Source organism: Telmatherina bonti (assembly GCF_933228915.1).
Source record: "Telmatherina bonti genome assembly, chromosome: 21".
In the NCBI taxonomy this organism is placed as follows: Eukaryota; Metazoa; Chordata; class Actinopteri; order Atheriniformes; family Telmatherinidae; genus Telmatherina; species Telmatherina bonti.
Genome location: NC_136630.1, coordinates 7,270,869 through 7,288,337, shown reverse-complemented (window position 1 = coordinate 7,288,337; position 17,469 = coordinate 7,270,869). Strand labels below are relative to the sequence as shown.

General features: G+C 41.9%; 1 protein-coding gene across 1 annotated transcript in view; it reads right to left on the bottom strand.

Moving 5' to 3' along the window:
- Positions 1 to 12,295, bottom strand: part of wnt3 (wingless-type MMTV integration site family, member 3) — a gene marked incomplete at both ends in the record, with an annotated part of 38,001 nt that extends 25,706 nt beyond the window's left edge. The window contains one exon of the mRNA XM_079260288.1: positions 12,216 to 12,295. Within this exon, the coding sequence (XP_079116414.1) occupies positions 12,216 to 12,295 (80 nt within the window). The remainder of the gene's footprint in view (positions 1 to 12,215) is intronic.
- Between the last annotated feature and the right edge of the window lie 5,174 nt (positions 12,296 to 17,469).

Genomic DNA, 17,469 nt, shown 5'->3' with positions numbered 1-17,469 from the left:
CAACCGTCTTGTTTGTGCACGAGCAAAACAATGGCACGGTAGTTGAATAAAGATATTTCGCTCAAGGTAATTATAAAGTTTATGTAGATGTAGCCATGTTTGTTTGTTTTTTAAATATCAGAACTTTGACTTTTTATACTTGTTGATATTTCTTGACTTTTGTTTGAAATTGATAAATATCTGATAATTATGACTGTGTGAGTGGCATTTTAATTTGTGTTTTAACATTGTGTTTGGTTAAAGTTTAACCTTATAACACCTCAGTAAAAATGTTGACATTAATATTATAATCAGTTCATTAGAATTTAATTAATTTTTTTAATTGAATATGTCTTGTTTTTGTGTTTTGTGCCTGAGTGCCAGGGTTAAATTCCTAATAGACAGAAAGGAAATACACACCTATAGGCTATGTTCTGTAGTGGACATTGAAAGGAGGAAAATTGAAAGAGCTTTTTTTTTTTTAGAAACTGATCCGTGGGAATATTTGAGATTTACATAATACCTGTAGAGAAGCAGGAAAGTCACAAGTTTATTGTTTAAAGTTTTAGACTTGGAACTGATGGAAAGTCACGTAACTTTATTGCTTAAGCAGGTCAGGTGCAATTTCTTGAAGTGTTTTATTGCCTCCTAATTACCACGACGGACTTGAAGCTCAGGCAAAAAATAACCTGAAGCCTAAACTATTAGGGTTTTTATTTATGTTACAATTTCCATCAATTCTCTATAATGTATATGTTTTTTTTATGTAGATGTATGAGATGAGTCTGTAAAGTGCCCTTGGATTACTTCGTTGTGAAGTGGCTCTGTACAAATAAAGCTGAATTAAATTGAATTGAATGAAATAAAAGTAATGGCAGCTGCTGCTGTTGTTTACATTGGTTTGTTAGAAACTGTTCTTGGGTCCCTGTTGTAGGATCCTGAGAACTGCTGACACAGATTGGATCACACTCTGGACTGCTAATTTCTGTTCAACGGGGAAAATGTGAGCAGATATATTTTAATAATGATTGTGCTTCCTTGCATTTGACCTGTTGCTAAATTTCCCAGAAAGCAGAAGGCAGCATGTTTCATGAGAGGAAGAGCTGAACAATGACTCAAGCCAATCATTGCAACCACTTTGCTCCTACTCCGTATAATGGAGCCTTAAATCTGCTCCTGTTTAAAAAGTTTTAGGTTTTCTTAGTGTATTTGTAGCAAACAATGTGATGAGGGCGAACTCAGAGCCTCCATGTTCACCTCAACATAAAGTCCTCAGATAGCTACCAGGGGTGCAAATTGTCACCTAGAAGTCTGCTTAAACTACAGGAATGATGTCTTATAATAATTATTATAACAGTCACATTCCACCCTGTTGCAGGCGGTGGCGGATGGGGGGAATAAAGAGAGATCCAGTTGGCTGTGGAGATCCATACGACAGGATCCTGCATCACGAGAACAGCAGACCACTGGTCAGGTGGGAAATTCTTGTTGCGATATATCCAATCAATCAATCAAACTTTATTTGTAGAGCACTTTCACATACCTCAAAGTAACCAAAGTGCTGTACAGGTAGAATAAAATCAACATTAAAAGCACTAAAATAAAGACAACATTATATTTAAAAAGACAAAATAAGACAGAAAAGACCTATAGTGGTCCTGCTCTTAAGTTAAAAACCAACATAAGAAGATGAGTTTTCAAAAGAAATTTAAAACAACTTTAAGTCCCAGCAGACCTCACCAAAAGAGGGAGACTGCTCCAGAGTTTGGGGGCTCTGTCTCCATGAGTCACGAGTCAAGTCCTCGGGACTACTAGAAGCATCTGGTCTTCTGATCTAAGAGCTCGAACGGGACAATGATGCTGCAGTAGCTCAGAAAACTGCAGAGGTGCCAGACCATTTAAACATTTAAAAGCCAAAAGTAAAACTTTAAAAACTATTCTAAATGAGACAGGCAGCCAGTGAAGAGATTGCAGCACGGGGGTAATGTGCTCACACCGTCTTTTCCCCGTTAACAGGCGGGCAGCTGAGTTAATGAGTTAAATATCCAGGAGGCAGTAAACACGCTGTGCAGCTTGATGTGTAACATCTAAACCAGGTTTAGTCCTAGAGAGCTGGAATCCTGCTGGTTTTAGATGTTTCCCTGCTCTAACACACCTGATTCCAACTGAATAGATCCAACAGCTTATCACGCTCTGATCAGTGAATCAGGTGTGTTGAAGCAGGGAAACACAAAATATTAAGAAGGATTTCGGGTCTCATCAACTCCTTGTTCCATGTACAGTGGTCCTCATGTATTCATATCCTCCCTTGAAAGAAGGAAAAAAACAGCTGCCTGGGAAATAAGCTGAAATCAACATAAGTAATATTAAATAAAAATTTAATGACAAACATGACATTATTTTCTAGTTTTGGTTCAAAAGAAAGATTTTTTTCAAGTGCTCTAATTGCTCCAGGACCAATTTGTTTGTTTTTGTTTTGTTTTCTTCAACTCAGTTAAATGAAAAAAAAACAACAACAGTGTCTTTTATGACTAAATTATAATTTAGCAAATTTTTATTTATTGTTCCTTCTTTCAGTCTCCAGATATTCGAGTTGTTGTAAATTCAGCCTTTTCTTTAAAGGTGGGGTATGTGAGATTTTCAATTTTTTCAAAATGATTAACTAATAAAATAACTACAATCTTAATTAGTTTTTTTTTTAAACATGTAGGTTCCAGTCTGTCCATATTTGATGCGTTATTAAATTACAAGTTTAATTAATGACAAATGACAAAAAGCCCTTTTTTTACTGGTAGGCAAACATTTAAGAAGGGTCTTTGTCATTAATTAAACTTGTAATTTAATAACGCATCAAATATGGACAGACTGGAACCTACATGTTTAAAAAAAAAATCTAATTATGATTGTAGTTATTTTATTAGTTAATTTATTTTGAAAATATTGAAAATCTTACATACTCCACCTTTAATGAAAGGAGATGAATAAACCTCTGGACGACTGCATCTGTTATCAGCAAAGTACTAAATACAGAAAGCTCTTGAATCTTGAGTCGTTTTCTGCATTTCAGGTCCAAGTGGAGCAGATAAATACTCTGTAAAATGTGTAGATACCATCCAGCTGAACATGAATGTTTAAAATAGGCATCAAATATTTGGAATGATGTTTCAGAATCAGAGTTTATTGATCTGACCTGCAGGAAGAACTTACTTTAAGTGAACGGCAGAAACAGAGCAAACAGAACTTAAGTTTTAATGAATACAAACTGCTTCATGGGAAATCATAAAAGCACATTTCTGACAAATATTTCAGTCCCTTTCCAGCTCTGGACGAAGTTAAATTTAAGCGCTGTGCTTGTGCCGTCATGCAGTGGAGATGTGAGCAGATCAATGGGGGGGTGGAGAGTCAGTCCAGCTATGCCAAACTTTCTCATTCATAAATCCTGCTGGTTCCCAGTTCTCCTCAGCTGCAGCTCTGCACAAAAGCCTTCTATCAATAAACCAAACATCCGCTGAATAGTTACTCTTCTAATTACAGTTCTGTCAGTAAAAACGGAACACTTACACACTTCTCATGCAGTGACGACTCCTCACAGTGATAACTCGCTGTGAGAAACCAACAACTCCAACATTTACAAAGGCTGTGCTGGTATTTGACTTTTTTTTGTCCCAAACATTTTGCTTCCAAAAGGACCTAAAATATAATTTATTATAATAATATTGATTTATTTCAACAAAACAAATTGATATTACAACAATGTAAACTCATAGATGTAAACTTATGAAGAAAAAGGTGCTGTAGTGCAGCGACTTCTCTCTTATGTCAGTCCATATTTACGATTAAATATGTATTTATTCTGTCTTTATAGCAGCTGTTCAGCTTCTATACTTGTATCCTTCAACACAATAATTCATTGTCTTAATCTTTCATACTTTTTTCTTTTGTATGAATAACCCTGAATGTACTTTAAATCTTGAATTCTGTCTAAAAATAATACCACTGGGTGAGTTTTCACCGTTCAGCTCAGCAAAGCTGCAAATAACTGTTCAAACACCAAGCAGGAAACACACGACTGAAGCAAAATAAAGCATTTACATCAGATCTGGATGTTAGAAACTCCATCATGGTGACTTGTGAGGTGTTTTTGTGCATTGCAGATGCTCTCTGTTGGTGTTTTGCTGAACAAGAAAAAAACCCCCAGCTTTCATGCAGAACTGGAGAAATGTCCTGCATGGATCTTGGTTGTGATTTTTAGAAGGCAGATGCTTCACATTTAATCTTTTTCTTTATTATCAGCATGATAGAATAATCTGTGGCACGTTGATGCTGTTTACTATGATCCAGGTCACATTTATCTTGGACATATCTTCATGTTCAATCATATTAAGCTGATGATGTATGTATGCCGGGTGACTTGGAGGGGGGGGCATTGTTAGAAGATGTGCAGAATATACGAGGAATTGCATTAATACTTGCAACATTAACTACTGGTAGGTCTGATATACGGTCTGTAACAAGTACAGGAATGCTACCCCCTGCGTGAATCTGACTCTGAGCTGAATGTGCAGCCCCTCTGACTTCTGCTGTGCCACATCTTAGCCTTATTCCTCTAAATGAACACACACACACACTTTCTAATAGCTGAATTCATCAGCCCTGTAAGGAAGCTAACACCCAAGAAAGATGTGATGAAGGCAGGTGATGATACGGTGCTACATCATCACAGAGTATGAATTTACTCCCTGCAGTAACATTCAGGAGCAAAAACAGAACTGTTTAAGGGTGTGACGTCACGACTGAAGCCATTTCTCAGTCGGAAGCACAACCGGACACATAAACAGCTCTGCACAGCTCTGTTGGAGCTGATAAACTGGAGTATATTTAATGCTTCACACCACCGTGCTTCCAGCTGATGTGCACACACTTTCAACACAAAGGTTTCTCACCCAAAAACATGGCAAACTCTGAAAAATGAGAAGAAACTAGTTAAGCACCAACAAAGGACAAAGTCCCTGCAGATAAATGGAACTCCACGCTCAGTCTTAAGACATGGCTGCAAGGGATTACTTTTGTATGAGATGTGTGTTTTCTGCTTAGCGGGCATTTAAAGCTACAGCTAAATGTGCTTTGAAAGGACTCAGCCTGTACAAACAGATTTGACACTGGCGTCAGATTGGATAAAAAGCCCTGGTATTTCGATGTATTTGCCCACAGCAATTATTGATGATCGGTGCCAGTTGCTACGAGCCATTTCTGAATAAGTTAACTCGGTTCTTTAAAGAGATATTAATAATGTTGGCTTATGCTGTTTGTGCCTGAAGCTCTGAATTCCAAGTGAGCTCTTTGCTGGGATCCCGAAAGGCTTCTGCAGAAAACAGACTGCAGAGCGATGTTTGCGTTGAACTCTAATCCACCTCCAGTTTACCCCTATATGTTGACGGCGCAGCTCAACTTGTCAGGTTTGCCCAGAGGACGTCGTGTTGCGGAGCAGCGCCGTGCGTTGAGACAGCTTCCGTCAGAGTCTCGTATAGAAATCCCAAAGCGGAATCCGTATAGAGATAAAGACTCAGAAGAGAGTAAGTGGGACACGTTAAGTTGCGGCTTTGCCCGAGGATGGGACTTTTCCTGGTGGAAGATGGAATGCGTCTCTGTTTTGTTGTCTCCTTTCTCTTTGGCACACTTTTGATTTGTAGTCCAACAGCTCCTGGCTGATCAGATAAAAAATGACAGGACCCCAGAAAAATGTTCCAACCTGTTCTGTCTCTCTGCCTCCTTCCCCTCCCCTTCCCTCCACACTCTCTGAAGACTTCTGCAAAGAGTTGGGACAAGAAGCCCCTACAGTCACAAGTTTGCAGACGTGAGCGGGGAGACTGAGCTGGGTGTAAACTTGTGAACCTGCCTGTCAGGAGAACGAGAGCAGCAGCTTTGAGCAGAGGTGTGCTGGAGATTACAAGGGGCTGACAAATGCACATCAGAGGGAAAAGTTTGTGTCTGCAGGTGGACACGGCAGAGTCTGAGCTGCTGTCTTGAAAGGACGGAGCGTCTCTGAGTGAGACACTTCAGGGACTGAGCGAACCACAGCTCAAACGATGCATTGTTCTCCGCCTCTGTTCCTAAGAAGCGGCTTGTTGGTGCTGCTGCGCGTCTCATCAGCGCATCCCATGCAAATCATAACTCATAATGGATTGTTTGGAATTTCTTTGGTGGAAACCAGGTCTGGAAAAGAAATTCAAAAGCAACTTTATGTTGACTTTAATGTGGTTGACTTGGGGAACGAATGAGAAGAGTTTGTTATAGGCAATAGATTTGGTTGGAACAGTTTGCACAGGAGTGGCAAACATATGGTCCGGGGGCCAAAATCGTCCCACTAGAGGGTTCAGTCTGACATTGAGCACATTTTCAAGGCAGGTGGATACCTTGTTATAGTCTATTCTCCAGTTATTTGGCACTTTTATCCAAAGCAGTGATCAGTTAACCCACCATGCATGTCTGCACTGTGATGGACTGGCGGCCTGTCCAGGGTGTCCCTGCTTCTTCTTGCTGGGATAGGCTCCAGAGTCCACTGTTCAAACCTCTCCCAGCTGAGGCTTGAACCAGCAACCTTCATGCTGTAAGGCTGCCGTGCCAACTAGGGGTGGGGAAAATCGAATCGAAAAATCAGAAATCAGGATTTTTTTTCTTCACAATTTTAAAATATATTTTTTTGTTAAAAAAATCGATTTGTTTTTCAAATAAATAAAATTAATCCACTATAAAATTTTTGTCATTTTCATTGGTTTTATTGATCTTTTTACTTGTCTTCTTGGGCATTATAGCAGCAGAATGATGATCTGGCTGCTGTGTTGTTTTTTCCTAACTGAAATCAAGAAAAATTACTAGCAAAAAGAAGTTTTATAGAAAACTTTTGTTTTTAATTACAAAAATCATCCATATTGAAGAATTTTGAGAATCGCAATTTAAATCAAATCGGCACCCAAAAAAATCTGAATCAAATCGAATTGGGACAAAAGCATATCGTCACAGCCCTAGTGCCAACCGGTACACCCCCATGCGCCCCCCCCCATTTATAAATCTGACTTAGCAGCGTAGGTTTCAGCTGGGCCGGATACTACGGAGGTAAATGCATTTATGTCCATTTAAAACAACTTCCTGCTGTGGAAAGTCATTCAGATCATAATGTGACAAAATAATGTTTACGTTTCAGATGCCTGTGAACAACTTTTTGGGGCCTTTTTGTACATCCATTGATGATATATTACAATTTCCTGCTTGGATCGATGTTTTTCATGTCCTTATGAGTTGTAATGTGCCCGTAAATGATAAACTGAGGCAACGTTTTGTTGAAAACGTGATCATATTTCCCAATAAGTTTCAGGTTGTTCCTAACGTTTAGTAAATAAAGAATGATCCTTTACTTCTGTACATGAAAATAAGAGGAAAGATCTGTGGAGTTTAGTAATAACGAGGTGTTATTTTGCTGATTGTGACTGCATGTGAACCCCCTGGTTTAGAGACGTAACCTTCATCCTAAAAATCAGCTTTATCGACATTTATCACACATTTTGTAACTATTTGCTTCTAGCTCTATCACATATATGTTTATCAGCAGTATTGTTCAGGTTTATTTGCATAAATAAATGCAGAAAATGATGTGTATCCTGTGTTGGAAGTGATTAAAGTTTGCATGTTGATCTGAATCTGGAATCACGATTTCTTTCATCAGTGACAGTGGAAACATGCGATCCTGGATTGCTTTTGTATCTCTCAGTGCGTCTAGTCATATTAAACGTTTTGAAGGTACGAGGTAACTTGGGATCAAGCTAATGTGTGTAGCTCGGTGCTGTGAAGGGAAATGTTGCACAAGTTGCTAAATGAGATGAAAAACCCCAAACAACTCATAAAAACGGGTTAAACTTCAGGTTCAGTCAGAGGCTACTGCAGGATTCCTTTCCACAACAGTACTCTCATACAGTCACCGTTGTCAGGAATGTTATTTCATTTATTTAAATGAGCGCTTTGTCTCAGTTTGTTTATTTATGCAGCACAATAGAATTTCTCTTTGGGAATTTCTGTTTTTTTCTATCGCCTATTGAACTTTTCTTCATCCAGATGTAACTCACTGAGACACGGAGTCTCCTTTCACAGAGCAAAATGTCCACAAATACACCTACATATAAAACAATAGACGTATAAAAGTGTTAAATAACCTGAATTTGAAATTCAAGTAATTTTCAGTTTTATTAGATTAATTTTATTTTGGTTAGATTAAAAAACGAGGCAGTTTAATAATAAAGAATCTTGTTCAACCTGTCAGAAATATGACAGGAATTAGAATGAATGCAGAAACGTTGCCCCCTGCACACCTCTTGCATGACCCTGTTTTGCCTCCACGTAAACCCACGTAAAGGGATATTGTTTCGCGGTTTCTCCTCTTTCTTCAGTGCATCTGTGAGGTTGTTTGACCTGGTCAGTGACCTGAGGGCTTCACCTGAAAGCAAGGTGTTCGTTTCTCAACCAGCACATCTTCTCACTGACCCTGCGTGTCAGAGAAATGGCTTTCTGCTAATAATTAACCCGTACAGGTGAGATCAGCCAGGTAATAAAGACTTTAAATAATGCGTGTGTGTGTGTGCGCCGCCACACGTGTCCTCTGATTATGTCTTTCGCCCCTGGCCGTTGCCGTTTTCCCTTTGAGGAACTGTCTCGGCCTGTGTTTAGTGCGGCTAATAGCTGTGAACTGGGAGACTTTGTCATTTCCTACAAGAGCATGTTGCATGTGCTTTGATGGAGGAGGAAGATTAGGACTCGCCTTCGCTGCTTTGAAAAGCCACTCTCCTTTGAACCTCTCACCTAGCTTGGGTTTGACTGGAGAACCCGCAAGAGGGGAGGATCGCGTCGGATCTGCACATGAAGTCAATTTTTACCCTGATTAAGGTTTTTCTTTCAGCTTAATTTAGGAAAAGTTGAGAGTAAATTGGGAGCTAAAAACCCAGCAGTGGTGTTTTTCAACCACTGTGCCGTGGCACACCAGTGTGCCGTGAGAAATTAACCAATTTCACCTGATTGGTCTAAAAAGCAGCTCTGTGTTCATCCAAACAGGTCCCAGTGAAAGATAATAAAATTCCCTATTGTGTTTATCTGCTTGCTATTCAAGAGGCTTTGACGTGATGGACTTTATCTTAATTATATGGACTTTTTTTAATAATAAAAAAAAAATAAAATAAATGAAACATTTTGCTTTGTGGTGTGCCTTGAGATTTTTCAGTGAAAAAAGTGTGCCTTAGCTCAAAAAAGGTTGAAAAACACTGCTTTAATGTGACGCAGTGTGGTACCTTTCTCCCCTGTGTGTTCTCAGCATCTCTGTGGAAACATTTCTTATCAGCCTAAACCCAAATCTACGGCCGCACTCAGCCATTCGTTACAGAAGCACAGTTTTTCCTCCAGTACATTCTTCTCTTTTTCCCCAACGCTGTTGAGACTAATACCTGAGCATCCTTCATTTTTTCATGTGAGCTAGCAGACGCAGGGTTTTCTCTCCATAAGTAAGTGATCCCTTTGCCAGTGTTTGGGGTTTCGGATTGGGGGGGTGTCATAGTCAGATAATGACATTCCTGAGACCCGGAGATGGACTCTGGAGCCCCAGTTTAAGCCACTCAGGTTGAACTGGAAAGCTCTGGGCCGTTTGGTGGGTGGCTCCGTGTGAGGCTGTGATGATGCTGAAACTGTTTCGGAGCTTAAACAAGGTCCAAATTTTAATTATTATTCGAATCTTAATAAATAAATCATCTCCATCTGCACGTCTTTTCTACATCTTCCTTCTATATCCCACCTGCTGACTCTTTTTATTTGTTTTTACGACATTAAACAGTCTGAATTAAAGGCCATTTTCTAACTAAATCAGCCCCAACTCATCTTAAAATCTACATACTCTCTCTCTGCTGTCTTGTGACTACTTAGCAGCCGCAAAAACAAAAAAAAGAGGATTAAGAAAATAAGATTTATTGGATTAAACATGCTGTGATGTGACACGGTTAAACCGGTAATTGTTGCCGATGCGTGATGGATGATATTGGAGGAAATTTCGGCAGCTAATTCTTCGCTGAAAGTAACTTTCATCATTCACATCTAACCATCAGTGTTTGTGCAAGAAGCGCAAACCTGCTGACAGAGAGGCTTAAGCTGCTCTGAAAATAGATGACGAAACGGTGAACCACACATACTGAATGCAGTATCAGGAGCCATTTGGAAGAGAGAAGCAGTGCGTTGTGTCGTAGTCCTCAAGTTCAGACCTTAAAGCAGATGTTTTCTTTGTTTCAGACCTCAGAGGATGGCGGTGGCTGTGGAATATCTTAACTTCATAGGTTTAGTTCTCTGTCTACAGTTTTAACCAGTAATGTATAAAAACCTTTTTCCCAACAAGCTTCCATGTTCAGAAAGTAGTTCCTGCTTTTCCTCTCCAAAGCCACCTGATTGTCTTGCTGCCGTCTTTTTTTTTTTTTTTTTTTTTTTTTTTTTTTGTTATTTCTCTCACACCTCGTCTCCCTCCCAGCATATCAGCGGAGTTATTTATGCTCGGTTTTTGTTTTCAACACCCTGTCTTGTAAAAGCGAGGCTGCCAGGCACGGAGCAGTCAGAACTCCTCTTCCCCTCCAGCCCCGTCCCGCCTCGGCTCGAAGAATTTATGGCCAAGTTGTCGCCCCTGAGACAGAAGCTGAGTCGAACCTTTTCCGAGGCCCTCGCTGAAACTCGGCACCCTCTGGTTTGACACACCACCTCATTTTGTCTCCTTTTACTAGTCCTCGACACCGCGGGGGGGGGATGCCACTGACAGCTCCGCTGCCCAGTCACCTGAAGCCCCACGTTTCATCTTCACCCCCCCCCCCCCCCCCCAACACCGGTAGCCCCTACACTTCAAAATTTGTTCCCCAAATCAAAGGTAGTCTGCATTGTTAAGGTTCGAACATTATACCAGTGTCATGTAAGCTCCTCAAACAGCTGCAGGTAATTCACATGGAGAGAGTCCCAAGCTCTTTGTCACTGTTGTCGTAAGGCTGCTGCTGAAGCCAGGAGTGGGTGTTAAGTCCTCTTTGCCATTAACACTTCAGCCCTGTGGCCTGTGTGCTTGGCAGCTGTCTGCTCTGTAAATGAAACCAGAAGATGTTGGCGGTTTGGACAGCACTGTGGTGGGACCACATGCTAGTTGGGCTACTAAAGTGCAGTAGCTCTGACAAGTATTGTCTTGTGTGCCAAAAGAGCTTTGTCATACGCCGACGCAAATATGTCCAAAATAGAAGCTTTATGTTACAAAAGGAACCATGAGGTCAGCTGCATGTAGCCAAATCTGTAATGAGATGAACCTCTAAATTTCACTTGGTGCTGCCAAAAGCGATCTTGGATAATTTAACAAAGAGTTAAAAAAAAAAAAAAAAAAAAAAAAAAAAAAAAAAAAAAAAAAAAAAAAAAAAAAAAAAAGACCCTGCGGCACCTAAACATATTGTCTCCTGACAAACCGTGGTGGAGGGGGTGAGTCGTACAGCAAATGAAGAGCTAAATATGCTGACGGGGTTTGATAAAAATGGAAGGTTTTAGCTTTAGCTGCGGCCCAACATTTTGTTACGTGTGTGAAGATTTTGTCAAAATGTCATTGCTTAAAAGAAATTAGAGGTCAACAATTCAGGCTGACTTCACAGAGCGTCTGAATGTGGGACTGTGACACACAATAGCAAAACAAAACAAAATAATGCCATTATGAGATTATAGAAAATTGTATTATTGTTTTTTTAAGGAAAAAAAACAAAGATTATCCTTCCATTTTTCTGTCTGACTTTCCTATAATAACATATTTGGGTAAAAGAAAGGCTTTTTTATCGCAGAGAAGAATCTTCCTGGCTTCATCTGGTGACGATGCACAGCAGCACACTGGCACTTTGCTAATGTTTTTGTTTTGTCTTCTTCAAAACTAGTTCAGCTCCCAAACTATAAATTCTCCCTGTTTGCATCACGGCGTTCTGCAAAATGATAAATGGACCTGAGAGAAGAGGGAAAAAGAACGGCAAGCCTTTTCCGTTACACTCGTGTTTGAGGTTAAGATTCTTTGGACTGGGCCGGAGAACATTTTTCCACGCAGTCAACTGAAAGTGCACACTCTGCCCTCAGAAAATGATCATTTGACCAAAGGAAAAAAACAAAAAGAACAAACTACTCTTACTCTGATGCTGAAACTGAGGATTTGTACTCACCACCAGATGGGATAGCCTCCAAGCACCCGTGAGCTGGACAACCACACACACATCAAATATCCAATCAGATACAAATCCATGAGGTAAGCCTTGCAGTGTGTGAGCGGGGGAATGGATCAATACATAGAACCTCCAGTAGTCAGTAAAGCAAGCAAGAGTTTCCAGGAAAGAGAAGCTTTGGGGGCAGCTTGACTGTTGAATGAGTGGGGGGGGGGGGGGGCGGGGGGGGGGGAATTAAAATGATATTTAAAGGGGAAAAAAAAAAGATCTTCCTCCTGTTTCCCCCCTTCTTTGAGTCAGGCCAGAAAAAGTGTGTCTGTCTCCTAGTAGTTAAGAGAATAAGTGTCTCTCACACACATGCACACGCTCCTACCCGTCCTCTCCTTCCCTCCCTCTCTCTTGAGGTTCTTCCCTAAGGTAGATATCTTTTTCTCTCTCTCTCGACTTTTTTCTCCCTCAGGATGCCTCATCCACAGGCCAAGTATTAAAGCGGGGGGAGGTGAGGAGAGGGGGGCGATGAGGTTTGGAGATGTCAGCTGGCAAGCCAATCACAGGAGATGGCCTTAGGTTACGAAAAAAAATTATTATTCGTTCCCATCTGTCAATCACGCGCCACCCCCTGGTAATATGGGATAGAAAGGGAAGAGAGAGGAGGGAGGGAGGTAAACGAGAGAGGCAGGGACACATGAAGAAGAAGAAAAAAAAAAAAAAGAAAGGTAGAGCGGAGTTGTTACTCAACTTTGTTTAATATGTGATCACTGGAGAAAACAAAAATTCCCAGAGGCTGGAGGCAGGTGCTGGAGGGGGGGGGGGGCAACAGCGGCACATACATGTCGACGCATTGATTTTTTTTTTTTTTTTTTGTCTTTAAGAGGTTGCGCCCTGACTAATTGATCCGGATACAAGTACATGTCAACACACGCATAACCTCTGCACCGCTCGTTGGCACATATACAGTGAATTTTCTAAATTGTTGTCCGCCCACCCCAACAGGAGGGGGGGGGGGGGGGGGGGGGGTGACATAAAAGGGACCACAATAAAGCCATAAACCGCGGCGGTGGCTGGGCCAGGCATGCAGGGGTTATATGCCTCAGCGGCCCAAAGGCGACACATTTTACATCAAGACTATTGTCATTGTGATGGGCTGTGGGGCAAGCTGCCGAGGGAGGGGGAGAGAAGGAGGGGGGGGGACTCTTGTGATGGACTTAGCTTGAAGTAAGCATGCGTGTGATAAACATACGAGGAAACAGATGAGGATCTATACAAACAAGATTCCCCCTCGAAGATCAAAGGAAAGTGTTTGTATCGATCGTAATCTAGTTACGAGTTTCGTCTCAAAGGTTTATTAATCGGGGGGGGGCAAGAGGGATACAGCTGTCACAGGAGATGATGATGATGAAGTTGCTCATTACGGGGCTCTGAAAGTTCAACTTATTTATGGATTCTGTAGCTTTGTAGCTCGGTTTGCCGTTGGATCATCTCCGTATCATCAGATGTAATCAGATTACATCAACCGTCTTTAATCCAGACGAATTAACTGATACATTTCTAAACATGTTTACTTCTTTCCAAAGGCTTAAAATGAAGCATTTATTTATTTATTTATTTTTACTTCTGGATAACTATTAAAATTTTAAGTTAGGATTAATCTAACGATTTTTTTTCTTTTACAATAAATCAATATTAATCACAGCGTAAAGCACAAAGTTTACTAATGAAAGATCCTGCTATATGAACAAGCTAAGATATGGTTGCTGGGTCTGGTTGCTTCCCTGCTGCCCTTAACTGGACAGAGTGGTATGGAAAATGAATGAATAAAAAAACAGTATTCCCCTCATACCATCTGTAGCAACATATTTCTTCTACGCTCAAGTTAAATAAATTGGACAAAGACGGATGAGAATTTCTGGCTTTCTGTGCTGAAAGTTCAGCAGAATGAATATCGAAGCTGCCAACGCGTATTGGACGCCGTGTTTCTGTCAGGGCACGGTGGCTACGCATGTAGCTTAACGTCACCACGAGGAATGAGGATGAATGAACAATGGGCTCGCTGGGTGCCATGAGAGGGACTACATCAGTCTAATCCTTTATTATTATTATTAGTAATAATATCTGATAGTGAAAGTCCCGGTGTGAGTGCGTTTCCCTCCTGGAACAAACTAAAAGCAGGATTACAGTCTGAAGGAAAGTCAGTTTTTTCACAACTTTTGAAAAATTAAAACCTTAAAGATCCATTTCTTAACGTTCCGACCTTAAAACTCAACGTTCCTGATTCGCTTGATGGTACAGCGACATTTATTTGATGTATTCCTGGATTCGTTGCTGTGCAGCAGCGTCCCGAGGCTGAGCAACGGCACCGTACGACTTTTTTCCCCCCAGGACGCCGTGTGAACTTGCAGCTGAGATTCGCTTTAGTGGCACACGCTAGAAAGTAGATAAAACACAGACTGCTTTGAACACACTCCAGAAGATGTTCCTGCAGAAAGAGAGGAAAAGAAAGGGACAGGGTAAGAAATAAGACAAGAATCAGGATTAGACTTCCGTTTAGCGGCGGGAGACAGGTCACAGTACAGCTAGGACGCTAGGTGGATGCTGAATTAGCTGCCGGGGGGCAACACTTAGAAAATCTGCACAAGTTCTGGAGTTTGTCTTTAAAACATAGAAAAACACTGTTAAAAGAAAAGAATTTAAGGCTTTAATTCAATGATACAAACGCGGTACGTTGAGAAAAAGTTTTCAGCTAGCAAAGCTTCTGTTCCCATGTGGAGGAACTGGAGAGTGTAAGTATGTTGGACCCACCTGGAAATGGCCGAAACGCGATGATGAACGTCCCATACCAGTATCGTTCCCTCCTGTGACACACGGTCCGTCTGTTTGTGCATCCAGAGACAAAACTACGGTAACAACATGCTAACTTGCTCAGCGCTAACTCATTTATTCCATCTTCAAACTGTTTATCTGCAATGTAAAATCAGGATTTTATTCCAGGAACATGTCTATTAACATTTTAATCACTGCTGTAATGATTTTTTAAAGCTAATTTTACTTATTGCAGTTGGATTAATAGCTAAGAGAAGCATCTGCGACCCTCTGATGTGGTCCATGGGGGTGATTGTCTCGCTGCTGACGACCTCTGGGCTGTGAGTGAGCGCAGTGGCTGGAAGGGGCCGCCCGGTTGCTCAGCAGGGGCTGAGAGCTTGCTCTCTGCAGAGGAGAGGTTGAGTGCCCACCGCAGGGAAAAAGCCCAGTGACCAAACTCTGGAGGTCAGTAGTGGAGTGCCTCCCCCCTCGTCACCCGCCTCCCCTGTGTTTTATTCCTCCGGAACAAAGAAGTTAGGGAAACGGGAAGTGATTGAGCAGCACTCGACCTACCGCCCTGTTTGATGGACGGAGTAGGGATCTGAAGAGGGGAAATATGACACAAACCAACAGATATCTCAGCCTGCGCTCAAGTCGGAGTGGAGCGGAATCTTCACCATTTTTTTTTTGTCTGCGCCTCAAGTCAAGATGTGTTATGTCACTGCGGTGCTGACAATGAGGCATGCCTGTGTTCCATTATGAACATTGTCATGTGTCAGAAATGTGCCGAGCTCAGCGTTGGGAGTTGGATGACAGCTGCTCTGTAGGAGCGATAGACGGTGTGCAGGGCCAGGGATAGATTATGGGAATGTGACAGCGAACTAATTTATGAGTTCAGGCAAAGGAATCAGTCTGCGGTCTGAATCTGAACAACATCGAAACCACGTTTTCCCAGGTTGAGGCCACAAGCGCCGGGCGAGCTGTCTAGAAAGGCAGAAGCTTTAAGGTCAAAAGAATCAGAGTGTTGATGGCTAAATATGACCCGGCAGTACTTTGAGTGGTGGCGTTTTGTAGAAATATCTGCAAAGGAAGATTTCGATCTCTGCATCAGTAGGTGCACCAGAGGGGGAGGTGCACACAGAGGTCCCCTACTGGGCCGGTTTCTACGGTGACCTGAGAAAGGCTGTAACCAGGTCCGGCTCTTTCTCAGGCCTAATCAGCGTATTACCACAAAGGAGGACATGTGTTAAGCCCCCCCACCTCTGTGCCATTCCTTCTCAATCCGACCAGCATGGCTGGACACAGGCAGCCAATAAAACCAGGATTAGGAGGGTATCTACACACACTGGGCTGTAGCGAGAAAGTTTCTGAACACGCCCAATCCCGCCCTGCTCCCTTCACAAACTTCTTTTCATCATTCTTCTCCGTCTCGTTCCTTCCATCTTCCACTTTATTTCACTTGTTCCCATGTTTTCATCCTTCCGACGCCTCTTCCGTCCAGAGCTCTCAGCCCGTAAGCTCCTCGCACAATGCTGCGTCCAGAAATTACTCATTTTGTTGGAGTAGCTCAGCAAATTCCCAATCCCACTTGTCCACCTTCTTTTCTTGCCCTCTGGATCCTGAGCTTTTAGCTGGTGTAATAATGAAACGAAAGCGCTCCATCACTGTGACAAAGCTGTGCATGTGTTTGGCTGTGTATGTGGAAGAAAGAATTTATGTGACTGCGTTCCTGTACATATTTAAGCATGGATTCACCATCCTTAACTTCAGCCACATGATGGAAACCTTTTCATTTTTATGAGCATGAAACAGATGATCATTCGCCTCCATCTGTGGAGCAATTGGCTGATTAATCAAAGCCTGATGATGATAATGGCAATAAAGATGCGTTGTGCAATGTGTTCCGTCTGTACAGGAAGTAAATTGTGTTTACTGTCAGGATCCGTCTGGAAACTTCTGGCAGCGAAATGCCACTTGGTGGCTGAGAGACTGCTGCCTCATTTCACAGCCCTCGCTAATGTATCCTGGAAATGGAACAGTGTTAAAGATAATTCCAACGCCTTTGTCCAGACTTTTTGAGACCAGGGGACAAAGATGACAAGAGCTCAGTCCCACCAAATAAATCTTTTTTCATTAGAGCAGCAAACACTTCATCCCGCTGTTGTGTGGAGGGGACGCTCCATTGCTGTGTGAGCAGCTCAGCGTAAAACCTGAACCCACAGCGGTCTTTAGCCGGACACTGAGGCCGCCTAATTAAAGGGCACTTAAGCTCTACAATGTGTGGCGGCGCAGGTTGGAGTTGTTGGGGGTCCCCGCCGAGAGGGACAGAATTCATGGCACTCGTAAACAAGAGAGTCCAGGACAGGGGGACATAAGAGGGCTATGTGCCAGAGACTTTGTTCACACAAGATGAAGAGTCAACAGCCTCCCCATCCCTCACCCCTCCTTATCCATC